This window comes from Acomys russatus, chromosome 22 (assembly GCF_903995435.1).
Source record: "Acomys russatus chromosome 22, mAcoRus1.1, whole genome shotgun sequence".
In the NCBI taxonomy this organism is placed as follows: Eukaryota; Metazoa; Chordata; class Mammalia; order Rodentia; family Muridae; genus Acomys; species Acomys russatus.
In genome coordinates, this window is record NC_067158.1 from 53,568,957 (window position 1) to 53,583,767 (window position 14,811).

A 14,811-nucleotide genomic window follows, 5' to 3' on the forward strand; every position below is an offset into this window, starting at 1 on the left:
GAGACAGAGTTCCTCTGTGTAGACCAGGCTGGCCTTGAACTCACAGCAATCCGCCAGCCTCTGCCTCCCAGGTGCTACAGGCGTGTGCTACCACACCCACATTCTAAATTTTTACAATTGCTTCTGGCTTCAAGCCTGGCAATTTTATGTCAGGGTACTTGAGGACTACAAGCTGGGTGCAGAAGTGACACACAGCAAGCCCGGCACAGCCTGGTCGTTCCTCCATCTCCCATGCCACAGAGCAGCACCTTCAAACTTCCATGAATCTGACATGGCAGCTGCCACTTTATAAGGACATAGTGATGACACTGCGCCCACCTAGATAATTCTTCCAGGAGATAATAAATTTGTGGTGTTTAACCATTCTATGTTAGAGCAGCAAGAGGAAACATCGTGGAATAAAAGGCCAAGAGCTGGGAAGAGGGACGTTTTCACAGGACAGGGAACCTCACCCCTCGACCCACCCAATGACCAGGGTGGATCTGGATCAAACCTAACGTTCTGGGCCCAGAAATGGAACTAGGACTCTTCAGCAGCCTTCATAGTTATTGTAAGAATTCATAAACTTTAACAAGCTCAAGTACTTTTCGACTTCTTTAAACATCGTTTTTTGTTTGTTTTTGTTTTTTAAGACAAGGTTTCTCTGTATAGCCTTGGCTGTCCTGGACTCACTTTGTAGACCAGGCTGGCCTCAAACTCCGTGATCCACCTGCCTCTGCCTCCCGAGTGCTGGGATTAAAGGTGTGCGCCACCATGTTCGGCTAGTGGATTCGCTCCCACTATCTGAGTGGCGGCCACCTATTAATGCTAACCTATGTTCCCTATGTCATGACCAGGTCGGCCTTCCAGTAAAACAGGCAAAAACTAACTCACTTCTTTATGAACATTCCAGTTTTTCATACTATTCTGAAACAGCAAATTACTCCACTAAGAACAGCACTCTTCCAGTAACAACAGACAACAGCAGACTTCAGATGTACACACTTCCACCTTCATGCTGATAACAGAGGACAGAACTCAAGCCAAATGGCAGGAAATTAGCCAGAATCATTTAGCTAAATGAGCAACAAAATCAATACTAAGCCAGCTGCGCGTGGTGGCGCACACCTTTAACCCCAGCACTTGGGAGGCAAAGGCAAGCAGATCTCTGAGTTCAAGGCCAGCCTGGTCTACAGAGTCCAGGACAGCCAACGTTATACAGAGAAACCTTGTCTTGAAACATGGACACGTGCGTACACACACACTAAAACACCTGTCTTTGTGGGGTAAAGGCTAATAAATGCACCTACCAACCACCTGGCAGGAGGGCACTGATTCTGCTTACCTAAGACTCATGTGCAAAGCTAGGTCCTGAACGATCCGATCATGTTTGCCGGTAGATGAGTGTTTTCCCAGCCAGCTTGGGAAGGTGGGAAACTGGGTCATATAGCCCCTCATCAATTCTCCAGGGAGAACACTGGCATAAATGGCCTGGGAGGGAAAAAACACAGTCCAGAATTTAAATTTGGTATAAAGCTATTTCCTTTGCAGCTCTTCTTCCCTGCAGTGTGCTATGAAGAGGGTAGAAACTTTATCCAACTGTAGCACTTGAAGATGCCTTATAAGAGCAAGAGAGATCAAGCACACACACACACACACACACACACACACACGTATCCACCTCCTGCCTTGTGTGGCACAGCACTCTGTAAGCAAGCCACTAGATACAGGCTGCTCATCTCCCACAACTGTGAGCTCAATAGACTTTGTTTTTTTAAATCTCACTTGGTTTGCGGGCAGTGCATATATCAACTGGAAATGGAGTGGCAGTCTGTGGATGAAGTAATGGCCCAATGCCTGATCACAGTGCATTCCCTGTCCTGTTAGGAAACAACACAACAGTGACTGGGAAGACAGTTCAGCCAAGCGCTCACCACCCAAGCCTGAGGACCTGAGTTAGATCCCAACAGCCACGTCAGAACCAGGCATTATAACGCATGTTTGCATCCCCAACTCTGGGGAGGGGACAAGGGGCTCCTGGGACTCAGTACCAGCCACCCTAGCCTAATCAAGTTCCATGCCATCAAGAGACCCTGTCTCTACTGTCTTAGGGCTGGAGAGATGTCTCCACCATTAGGAGCTGCTCTTCCAGACGACCCTACTTTAGCTCTTAGCATCCACACTGGGCAGCGCATGGCTGCCTCTAATACCACTTGAGGAAGATCCAATGCATCTGCCTCCATGGGTACCTGCATTCATATGTGTGCGCACACAGATGTCCTTAGGGGTGGGTGGGGGGGGGCAGGGGGGAACAGAGACAGATGATAGGCAGACAGATACATAGAGGATGAGGAGAGAGGGGGAGGAGGAGGAGGAGGAGAGAGAGCGTGTGTGCGCGCTCACTATTCTTCCAAAGGACACAAATTCAGTTCCCAGCACAATTGGTTCTAAGGGTCACAACTGCCTCTCACTCCAGCTCCAGGGTATGCAGTGCCGCCTTCTGGCTTCCACATACAGACCACACACACACACTTAAAAAACCAAAAAGTTAGGCATGGCAGTGCACACCTTTAATCCCATCCAACACTTAAAAGGCAGAGGCAGGCAGATCTCTCTGAAGACAGGCTGAGCTCCAGGCCAGTCAAGGCTACATAGTAAGACCCTGCTCAAAAACCAAGCAGATCAAAAACAAACACTAAGGTATACAGCTCCTGATGACTAATGCCCAAGGTTGACCCCTGGCCTCCACATTCATGTGAGTGCACACACACGCACCAGTGCCCGGAGCTGAAGGTGGTGAAGGAAAGAACGAACAGAAATGACCACACAAAGAGCCTGCCATCAACCCTGGTCCAAACTGTCTCAGAGGTCATCTTGCGGCCTTGACCAACCAACCTCAGTATACCTGTCATTTCCTGGGTAGCACAGCACAGAATCCTTTAAGAGGAATGTAGTTTTTAACATAAGCAACTGATTGCACAGGAGATTACACAATAAGCTACAAAACAAAAAGGAGGGGTGTAACGAGATTTTTTTTTCCCCCAATAGTTTAGTTTTTCTTTTTTCAAGGTTTTTGTTACACTTTCCATAAATGCTGTATTTGCCTTTATTCTAATATTTCCTCGCAAGTTTTTATCAGATAATCTCTATATAGAGATACTTCATCAGAAGGACTGAGTATAATTAGCCATCCTCCTGTCGCTGAACTGTGAGCCCTCTGCAGTGTTTTCCTATCAAAACTAATGCTTGGGAAACTTCTTCCCCCTTTTGATTTTTTTTGAGGGGTGGGCAGGGGGAGGAGTTGAGACAGGAATTCTCTGTGCAGCCCCGGCTGTGCTGGAACTTGCTCTATAGACCAGGCTGGCCTCAAACTCAGAGATCTGCCCGCCTCCGCTGGGATTAAAGGTATGCATTACCACCACCTGGCAAGGGAGACATTTGTACATAGTGTTTCTTCTGTGCCTAAAATCATTTCTCTAAGATGGCATATCAAATGTACAACTACTAAGGAAAGAGAAACACTTTCAAAATGAAAATATCTATACTTCAAGGATGAGGCATCATTTCCTCATTTTCATGCAAATGTATGGGTATAATTAAGAGAAGATAGGCAAAGCCAAGTGTGGTGACACACACTTATAATTGGTTTTTATAATTATTTCCTAATTGCTCTTACTGTGTGTTATTCTATTTTAAAAGTGGCCTTTTTGGGCTGGAGAGATGGCTCAGAGGTTAAGAGCAGTGGCTGCTTTTCCAAAGGTCCTGAGTTCAATTCCCAGTGACCACATGGTGGCTCACAACCATTTATGAGATCTGGTGCCTCTTCTAACATGCAGGCATGCATGCAAGCAAAATGCTGCATACCTAATCTTTAACATAAATAAATGAAATTAAAGTGGCCTTTTTATTTAGATAGAAAAGGGGACTTGTTGGGGTATGGTCTGCTGCTTTGTATTTGTTAACTGCCTACCCCCTGAGATTCTTCCTGCAGACTGTCTCGTATCCCAAGGACTGCTGTTTAACCTTGCCTCCCTGTTGACTAATAAAGAAAGCCGGGACCTAGGCAGGGCTGGAGGAAGGTTGGCATGGTGAAGATTCGCAGGGTTTTGGGACAGAGAGGATCTTGGGAAGGGGGGGGGGGGCGTGGAGGAGGAGAAGGAGGATCGCCATGGGATAGAAAAGAGCCATGAGGGCCCAGAGGAGGAACTCTGACGTTCCACATAAAAGAATTTGCCCGGATGAACAACCTTAGCAAGTATTTTAGGATATGGAAGGAGGCAGCCCAGACAGGGTTTGTGAGAACTGACGGCATGGGATAGAGGATTAAACATATTGGAAGGTAGTTTAGGGGGTTAATATCTGTCCAGGTAAAATAAGGCTTATTCTAAAATATAACAGGTGTCTCTGTGTATCTTTTTATTATGACAGCAGGATAGATATTACCACTATAAGCCTAATAATGAGCATTTATTAGGCCATACTTCTAACAGCAACACCCAACAGGAGTACTGCCACAAGTCTGGATTACAGAGTGAATACCAAACTAACCAAGGCTCCACAGCAAGACTCTGTCTCAAAAAACATGGAGACACACTTTCTGGAAATCTCTGCTACTTGAACCAACAATGTTGCTGAACAGTCAAGAGTTCAGAGCTGTGGGCACAAGCCAGTGGGAGTGCGCTGTGTATGCATATGCAAGGCTTTAGCTTCCATCTCTAGTCTGTGCACCACAGACTATAAGTAAGGGTACTTTTTACCTTTAATCCCAGCACTTAAGAGGCAGAGGCAAGTAGATCTCTGAGTTTGAGGCCAGCCTGGTCTACAGAATGAGTTCTAGGACAGTCAAGGCTACACAGAGAAACCCTGTCTCAAAAAATTATATGTATGGGAAAACAAAACAAACTCTTTCTTCTTCTGCTAAAGCAGGCCGCACACTTACCTGTGTGGGCAGAAGACTCCAGTTTTGCTTACTCCGGATCTGACTGTCCACTAAGTCACCATCACATATGCTATCTGCTGCCCGGCTTAAAAGCATCAAGTGCTTTTTCATGTCACCCCTGTAGAGAAAAACGCCAGTCTGGGTTACCCCACTATCAAATTCATAGCCATCCCTGCACAAGGACTTGGCCTCTGCGGTGCAGGAGGGTCCTAGCCCTGTCCCTCCCCCATCCCCCGCCCTCAAAGCTCACCCTGCAGCCACAGGCTTCACATGAAGGTAGTTCTCCTGGACAAAGAGGGGTGCTATGGAATAGTCATGGAAAAACAGATCTGCTTTGTCCATCAGTGACATGTGTGCAGTCTCCTCTCCAGCAGCAAACACTTTCCGGGCGACATCAAATGGGCCCTGCCAAGAAAGGGCACAAAATGACTAAATGACCAAAACCTAATACTGGTGAAGACGTGGAGCAAAGGGAACCTTCACTGCCTGCTGAGGAGACTGACATAGCACTCTGGGGGTCCCAAATGAACTGAAATTATGCTTACACAAAATCCTGCAGAGCTTATACCACCTTTATCACAACTGCCAGAATCTGGAAGTACTAAGATATCCATCAGTAACTGAATGGTAAATAAACTGATAAATTTTAATAAAAACTACCAGCCAGGAACGTTGGGACACACCAGTAATCCTGCACTTTGGAGATGGAGTTCAAGACCAACATCAACTACACACTGAGCTTGAAGGCAGCCCAACTGAACAAACAAACCAAAAAGACAGTCCATTAAAAAAAAAAATGACAGACCTTAAATGCACACAATGTATGCTACTGTGTGAAAGAAGTTGATCTCCAAGGCTACATGCTATATGACACCCAGGGGAAGGAAAACTATGGAGATGGAAAACACTGGTGGTTATGGAGGGCTAAGGAGGAAGGAGGGTGCTGAGACTGAGCACAGGGAAAACAAAACTAGTAAATCATTGCTCTACCTATAAGTTCTGACTAGTAAAAAACAGAGCAGAGGCAAGTAATAGAGACCTCTAGTTTTAGAGGTTAAACTAAACCACTAGAATTCCCAATAGTACAAAACCACAGTGGCCATGAATGCGTTTGTTCCCATTTTAAAACATCCCTTTCTCACTGGAGAAATGACTCCGCAGTTAAGAGCCTGCTCTTCCAGAGGTCCTGAGTTTGATTCCCAGCACCCACATGGTAGTTCATAACCATCTATAATGAGATCTGGTGCCCTCTTCTGGCCTGCAGGTGTACATCCCTTTCTCACCATCTGTAGCAGTCGATGGCCGCGCTTGAGGAAAAGCTCACTGCTCCACTGTCTACAGCTCTGACAAGTCCCTGGGTTCCACAGGGACAATAAGAAAGTATATTATGTCTCCAAAGCCAGTACAAGCAGGACAAGAAACACCACCTTCATAATATAACTTGAAAAATGGAAATTTATTTTACCAGTCTGATATCCTTCTTGGCCCTCTGCGAATCAGTCTTGGCTTGGTCATAGGTTAGTGCCTTATTTTGTGCACACCACATACTCAGATTGTGTAAAACCTACAAGAAACATAAATTAGAAAAGGCTGCTATTCTCCTACCCTATGCAAAAGTATGAGGAGGGAAAAGTATGAGGCACTATACAGAGATGGAGAGACAGCTCGACAGTTCGGAGCACAGGTTGCTCTGCTCACACTCACAGGGCAGCACGTCTGGAACACCAATTCCAGGGAACCTGATGCCCTCTTTTGGCCTCTGACAATACTAGGCACACATGTGGTACACAGACATAAATACAGGCAAAATATCCATATACATAAAATAATAAAATTAAATTTAGAAAAGTAACAACTGTCTCATAATATATATTTAACTCACCTGTCTGACATCTTGATTAGCTCCCAAAATTATTTCATTCATAGCTGGAGGGGGGATCTTTAAACCCTCTTTAAATGCAATAGACAGCATTGCACTCTGAAATTGACAAGCAAGGAAATCACCACTGGCATTTTTTTACTCATAGCATCAACAATTCTATAAAAATATTTATAAGATATTTTTAAATTGATACTTTTTAAATTTAAATTTTTAAATTTGATACTTTTAAATTGGCCCTTGAGCCAGGTAGTAGTGGCACACACCTTTAATCTCAGCACATTGGAGGCAGAAGCAGGTGGATCTCTGTGAGGTTGAGGCCAGCCTAGTCTACAGAGAGAGTTCCAGAACAGCCAGGGCTACACAGAGAAATCCTATCTCAACAAAACAAAACAAAAAAATTGACCCTTGAGTTTTCAATTAGCAATCATCAAACCTTAGCTAAACCTCACTGGCTACATTGATACTACCTAAAGTTTAAAATCAACCTTTATATTAATATAATAATGTCATTTTGAAAATATTCTGGACTATTGCAGGCTGGTTTTATGCCAACCTCACACAAGACTGTTGTCTAAGAAAAGGAAAAGTTGATGGAGAAAATGTTTCCATCAGTCTGTGTAGCTTGTAGGGCATTTTCTCAGTTAGTGGTCAATGGAGAGAGGCCCAGCCCACTGTGAGGGGCACTATCCAGAGCCGGTAGTCCTGGGCTCTGTAGGAAAGCAGTCTGGGCTAGCCAACAGGAGCAAGCCAGTAACACCCTTCCGTAGCCTCTGCATGAGCTCCTGCCCTCTTTGGTGAACAATGAAATGAAAGTGTAAGACAATAAACCATTTCCTCTCCAAGTTGTGTTTTGGTTTTTGTTTTGGTTTGGGGGGGCGGGTTTCAAGACAGGGTTTCTCTGTTTAGCCTTGGCTGTCCTGGACTCGCTGTATAGACCAGGCTGGCCTTGAACTCACAGCGATCCGCCTGCCTCTGCCTCCCGAGTATCCAAGTTGTTTTTGGTCACAATGTTTCATCACAGAAATAAGAGAGATGGGGCTGGAGAGATGGCTCAGAGGTTAAGAGCGGTCCTGAGTTCAATTCCCAGCAACCACATGATGACTCACAACCATCTATACTGGGATCTGATGCTCTCTTCTAACCTGCAGGTGTACATGCAGATAGAGGACTCAAATACATAAAAAATAATTTTTTAAAAAATCTTTGAAAAAAAAGGAAACAGGAATCCTAAAACAGCAAGACGGCTCAGTGGGTAAAGGCACTTCCCATCATGCATGATGCCCAAAATGGCAGAAGGACCCACAAGGTAGGAGAAAACTGACGCCCATATGCATTCCCTACAGCACATGCGTGAACATACGTGTATGCTCATGAGCATGCGCACACCAAATCATACCTTAATCTGTTCAACCCGAGGTCTTTGGAAACGAAGATCAAAACAATAATGAACCAATGAGCGGATTTTGGGGTGATTTCTATCATTGCACATACAAATGATGGGAATTTTAGTGTGCTTTATCAGCCCTATGAGTTCCTAAAAGGCAAATTTAGAACATGAAAACAATCATTTTTAACAAGCAACAGACACTAGTCAATCTATTTTAGTATTTTTTAAAAAGTTCTCAATTGCTACAACTATCCATGCCCATAACCCTTATTTTATGAATCTAAAACCAACAGTTAAACAAAGACACGGTGCTTGTGTTACCTGAATTCCACCCCTGTCCTCGTTGCCTGCCATGCCATCGACCTCATCCATGATGAGAGCGTGCCTCGAGCTTACTGAAGGAGTCGCTCCACCTGGCACGGGTAAGACAGGACAAACACACAGCACTGTGCAAACTGCTACCTCACATAGAGTCCTAGGGCACAGCTACAGTCCAAAGGCTCCAAGAGTTAATTAAGCAGGAAAAGAAATTCTCTCACCACTTTTGCATTCCCAACTTCTCTTCCCAGCAGGTGCTCTTTAAGTCCTTTTAGAGACATCAGCACACATTTAAAACCTATGTGCATAACGTGTACCCTGTGGCTTTTCACTTAATACATTTTGGTCACTGATCCATTTCCACCCATCCTTCCATCCATCTATCTATCAATAACACTAAGATTTATTTATGCAGCACTCAGGGAGGCAGAGGCAGGCAGATCTCTGTGAGTTCGAGGCCAGCCTGATCTAAGGCTACACATAGAAAAACCTTGTCTTAGGGGGGAAATATTTATTAATGTATATGGATATTTTGTCTGTACACCAGAAGGGGGAATGTCCAGACCCAATAATACTTCCTTCTTTTGTTTTTTATTTTGTTTTGTTTTGGTTTTTTTCCAAGACAGGGTCTTTCTGTGTAGCCTTGGCTATCCTGAACTCACTTTGCAGACCAGGCTGGCCTTGAACTCACAGCAATCCACCTGCCTCTGCCTCCTGAGTGCTGGGATTAAAAGTGTGTATGCACCACCACACCCAGCCCCCTACTTCATTTTTAATGTAATTTAATATTCTGTTTTAAACATATATAATAATTTAGTTTACTGATGCAATATTTAGATGCTTCCAAGCTTCTATGCCATAATATTTAAGTATCACCATATGTAAGTATGTATCTGTGTGTGTGTGTGTATGTGCATGTCTAAGTATGTATCTGTGTGTGTGTGTGTGTCTGTCTAAGTATGTATCTGTGTGTGTGTGTATGTCTAAGTATGTATCTGTGTGTGTGTGAGTGTGTTTATGTCTGTCTAAGTATGTATCTGTATGTGTGTGTGACTGTGTGTAGGTCTGTCTAAGTATGTATCTGTGTGTGTGTGTGTGTGTGTGAGTGTGTGTATGTCTGTCTAAGTATGTATCTGTGTGTGTGTGTGTGTAGGTCTGTCTAAGTATGTATCTGTGTGTGTGTGTGTGTCTAAGTATGTATCTGTGTGTGTGTGTGTGTGTGTATCTGTCTAAATATGTATCTGTGTGTGTGTGTGTCTAAATATGTATCTGTGTGTGTGTGTGTGTCTAAGTATGTATCTGTGTGTATGTGTGTGTGTGTATCTGTCTAAATATGTATCTGTGTGTGTGTGTGAGTGTGTGTATGTCTGTCTGAGTGTCTGTACCAGTATTAAAGTATAATGACAGCTAAATTTCAAGAACTTGGATTTCTAGATTAGAAATTATATGATTTATATGCCAAATTGCTCAAGAGTTGTATTAATTAATACTTTAACCAGCCACATACAGGAAGTGCATGGAGAGACAGCTCAGTAAGTACACGGTCAGCTTGTGTGCACAAGAACATGACTTCAAACCCTAGAATGCACATCAAAAATCCTGGGTGTGGTGATGTGCACCCGTAACACAGAGGCGGGTGACTTTTTCTGAGCAACTTCTTTAACTGTGCCAAGGCTCTACGTAACCGTCACCAGGCACGTGGATCCTCATCTGTCGCATCTTCATTTCCCCGTCAACGCCAGCCCGGTCGACCGACTCGTCACCACATAAACTACGAAGCGCTCTTCCACACAGATGTTATCTAGCCCGTCATGGGCCCTCGTTCAAGGCTTTCTGAACGACTATCATTCTTTTACTGGTGGATTACAAAACACCCCAAGCACAATGGCCTCCTCAACCACAAGCCGTGAGGCCTCATGTGGGACCCTGCACTTCATTTACTTTGCACACTCCTTTACAGGACTCGCCTGTGAGTTGTCTAAAATCACACACAAAATGGAAATTGTGTGTGTTGTGTACACATTTTTATCACATTCTCAGAAAGCTCTAAGACCAAAGAGGGTAACTAATGCTCCGAAGGAGTCATGTCAACGGCCTTTCCTATCGTGATGCCTCAGGGTGCTCACCACACGACAGTGTTCATTACAGAACACTGACGTGACCCGCCTTTCTTAAACCACATCTACAGCCATGGCTCAAAAATGGCACATACGCCGGGCATGGTGGTGCACGCCTTTAATCCTAGCATTGGGGAAGCAGAGGCGGGTGGATGGCTGTGAGTTCAAGGCCATCCTGGTCTACAAAGCTAGTCTAGGACAGCCAAGACTACACAGAGAAACCCGGTCTCGAAAACCACCCCCCCAAAGAAGGGTGTGTGGGGGGGGGACACATACTTGTATAAAAGGGTGTGTGGGGGGGGGACACATACTTGTATAAAAGGGTGTGGGGGGGGGACACATACTTGTATAAAAGGGTGTGTGTGGGGGACACATACTTGTATAAAAGGGTGTGTGTGGGGACACATACTTGTATAAAAGGGTGTGTGGGGGGGACACATACTTGTATAAAAGGGTGTGTGTGGGGGACACATACTTGTATAAAAGGGTGTGTGGGGGGAACACATACTTGTATAAAAGGGTGTGTGTGGGGGACACATACTTGTATAAAAGGGTGTGTGTGGGGGACACATACTTGTATAAAAGGGTGTGTGGGGGGAACACATACTTGTATAAAAGGGTGTGTGGGGGGAACACATACTTGTATAAAAGGGTGTGTGTGGGGGACACATACTTGTATAAAAGGGTGTGGGGGGGGGACACATACTTGTATAAAAGCCTTTGATGCTGGTGTTGTTCAATGATTCAGCAACAACTGCTTTCAAACTGTTCTTACTCCGAGTATCACTTGCATTTAGTTCCACGTAACTGTAACCCAATTCCTAGTCAAAATATTAAAAATCATTATTATCACAGTGTACATAATGATCCTGGGGTGGGGGGAGGGGAGGACAGAGGTTCTAAAATTCATATTAAAAAATGAGTAAATATATTAAGGATCATACTAACAGACAACAAATTTAATGTTCCACATAGTATTAGAGATTCTTGAAATACCATACAGGACCCCCCCCCTCACTTACACTCTCTCTCTCTCTCTCTCTCTCACACACACACACACGGAAACCAGGCTTGGTGGCATACACCTTTAATCACAGCAATCGGGAGGCAGAGGCAAGTGAATCTCTGTGAGGTTCGAGGCCAGCCTCATCTACAAAGAGAGCTCCAGGAGAGTTCTCTATTACACAGAGAAACCCTGACTTGGGGGAAAACACACACACACACACACACACACACACACACACACACACACACACACACACACACACACACACGTACGTTTTGTCTTAAAACTGCAGCTGGTAAGCTGGGTACAGTGGCTCATCTCTGCTTGTCAGACCATAGTGGTTATGTTCAAATAACCCTCACTTAATAATGGCTGTCTTAGTTAGGGTTTCTATTGCTGCCATGAAACACCATGACCAAAAAGCAAGTTGGGGAGCAAAGGGTTTATTCTGGTTACACTTCCAGATCACAGTTCATCATTGGGGAAGTCAGGACAGGAACTCAAGCAGGGCAGGAACCTGGAGGCAGGGGCTGATGCAGAGGCCGTGGAGGGGTGCTGCTTACTGGCTTGCTTGGCCTGCTTTCTTATGGAACCCAGGACCAGCAGCCCAGGGGCACCACCACACGCCAGGGGTTGGGCCCTCCCCCATTGATCACTAATTAAGAAAATGCTTTACAGCTGGATCTCACGGAGGCATCGCCTCAGCTGATGTTCCCTCCTCTCTGATGGCTCTGGCTTGTGTCAGGTTGACACACAGCCAGCCAGTACAGTGGTCCCAAAGAGTAAGAGTGGAAATGCAAGGAGGGCACCAGGACACAAACACAGAAGGACAGATAACCCCAGTACAAAGGGCATGCTGCAGGGCAGAGGGAAAGCATGGAACACCTGGGTTCTGTGCTACCTGCAGCTCCACTACCTACCGGGTCCTGGGGACACACCCTCCAGCATAAGGGAAATGGATGCTTTTATAACAACTAACAGAACAACAGGTTTGAGGAGGTTGTTTGTTTATTTTCTTTAGTGTTTTTTTTTTTTTTTAACGTATTGTCTCTCTGTGTCCTGGAACTCATTCTGTAGCCAGGCTGGTCTCGATTTCACAGAGATCCATCTGCTCCCCCACATGCTGGAATTGTAGGTGTACACCACCACACCCAGCCAGAATAAGAAGTATTTTTTTAAAGCAGTGACAAACATCACTAGAGCCAAAGAAAATTCTAAAGTTTGACTTTAGAAAAATATACACTGTCAATTTACACACACACACACACACACACACACACACACACACACACACACACACACACACACACACACAAGCTATCTGAGCACTACAAGGTTTTACCTTTTCAACTACACTATGGTAGGGCACCTACCTGACACACAAGAGAAGCTGTAGTGGTTTTGCCAACACCTGGAGGGCCAGAGAGCAGTGCTGCCTTGAAACTAGAACCATCATCTTTGCTGGCAAGTTTGCCAAGCTTTGCTGGTAGGGGAAAAGAAGTTCCAAAGCATTAGCATGCACTGTCTTTCATACACTCCAGAACACCAGGAACTGTTCATGAACTGCCCAGGGGCTGCCCAAAGCACAGAGAGCAGAGTTCAGGCCACTGCACTATCAAAAGCAAACCATACATGTTCTTGGGCCTTAGGCCACTGTCCAGCGCACACCTCAGCTTCATGCCTTTCCCTCGAGGGCCCTGAGCACTCTCAGTGGTCTCTCTCTCACACGGGCCTCCAGAAGCTGGGACTGACTGTTCTTCCAGCCCAATACCACGCCCGCCTCCCTTCACCTGTCTGCTACTTGGGCTCCAAGTCGTCTTCCCTGACTGCACGCCAGCACCCACAGCTCCCTAGACTTACCCCTACAATAGTACTTGGCACATGAATTTTCACCTAAATCACAAGTCTCTCCCACTCTCTGGGGGGCCTGCTCTGTTCACAGAGGCACCACCAGGGCCTAGCACAGCACTTGGGCTCTGAACAAGCTCTCAATAAGCACTTGTTGACAGGTAAAGGAGCCAAGCATGAGCCTCTTGCCCACGTGTGCAAATGAGCATTACATGTCTACAGACATACATAAAATGACTAAAGTTGTGAAATCACCATGTTTTTTCTCATCTGGAGAGCCCTTGTGCCAGTTTCTGAGCCAGCGTAGCAGTTTGTTGGCACAGCTCTGGTCACCCTGCTGTCCGATTATGTTCCTGAGTGAGGTGGGCTTGTACTTATCCACCCAGAGCAGGCTTTCCCCTGTGCTCCCCCCGCCACGGCCGTGCGTCTCCTTCAAGTCCAGGCCCCTCCGAGGCACACTTGCTTCCTTCCTCCCTGCCTTCGCAGGGCTGTCCTTCTGGGGGGTCAGCTTGCTCTTCTTAAACTCTGACTCCTTCTTGGTTGGACTACTTTTTCTTTTTCCATGGCTGCTTTTTTGGGGTGTTCCATCCAAATTGGACTTTTCTTTCTTCATCTGAAGAAGAAGAAGAAAAAGATGAAACAGAAGATTTCTATCCTGCTCCACGGACTGCAGAGGCAGTGATATAGCCAATGCGCTGCTCCACCTAGGCTGCTCCTGTCACAATGGACTATCACCACTTTCCCAACTTCACAAACATTCACAGCATGCACAGGAAGCCAAGAATACAGGGGTCATTTTAAAAATAAAAAGATAGGGTCATGATGTAAACAACAATTTGTGTTAGCGCCTCCTGACTACATAAAGCTAATGTCTCCTCAAACTCTGTGTATACAAAGTCAGAGCAGCGGCTCATTATGTGGTACACACATGCACATTACAGCCGTAAGATGAACAAACGTCCACTGGGGAACTTGGGATAAACAAAAAGTGACCAAGCCTCACCCAATGAAACATTATTCAATTGTAAAAAGAAATGAATACTGATATATACAACATGGTTTGCCTTGAAGCCATAATAAAATGAAAATGCTGAAAACAGAAAGCCACATTAGTGTGATTCTACTTATACAAAATGCCCATAATAAGCAAATCCATAAAACAGAGTGTTGCAGGGTATTTGATCCACTGTGATCCCTGAGATTGTGAACTGTAAAAGCCTGTGTTTTGTTTGGTGTGGTTGAACCCTGACACACACCTTTAACCCATGAACTTTCTGTTTATTGAAAACAGGCGATTAAGCTGTGATTCAGCCAGCCCTAGCACACACCTTTAAT

At 45.2% G+C, this 14,811-nt stretch overlaps 1 protein-coding gene across 2 annotated transcripts in view; it reads right to left on the reverse strand.

Annotated features, from left to right (window-relative positions):
* Rfc1 (replication factor C subunit 1) overlaps positions 1–14,811 on the reverse strand; it is a 79,773-nt gene that overhangs the window by 4,052 nt on the left and 60,910 nt on the right. For both annotated transcript variants that reach the window (XM_051164684.1, XM_051164683.1), the window contains 10 exons: positions 13,732–14,089; positions 13,002–13,111; positions 11,329–11,443; positions 8,509–8,600; positions 8,197–8,334; positions 6,801–6,896; positions 6,384–6,482; positions 5,169–5,323; positions 4,919–5,036; positions 1,325–1,470 (listed from right to left, as the gene is read on the reverse strand). In XM_051164684.1, coding sequence (XP_051020641.1) covers positions 1,325–1,470; positions 4,919–5,036; positions 5,169–5,323; positions 6,384–6,482; positions 6,801–6,896; positions 8,197–8,334; positions 8,509–8,600; positions 11,329–11,443; positions 13,002–13,111; positions 13,732–14,089 — 1,427 coding nt within the window. The remainder of the gene's footprint in view (positions 1–1,324; positions 1,471–4,918; positions 5,037–5,168; positions 5,324–6,383; positions 6,483–6,800; positions 6,897–8,196; positions 8,335–8,508; positions 8,601–11,328; positions 11,444–13,001; positions 13,112–13,731; positions 14,090–14,811) is intronic.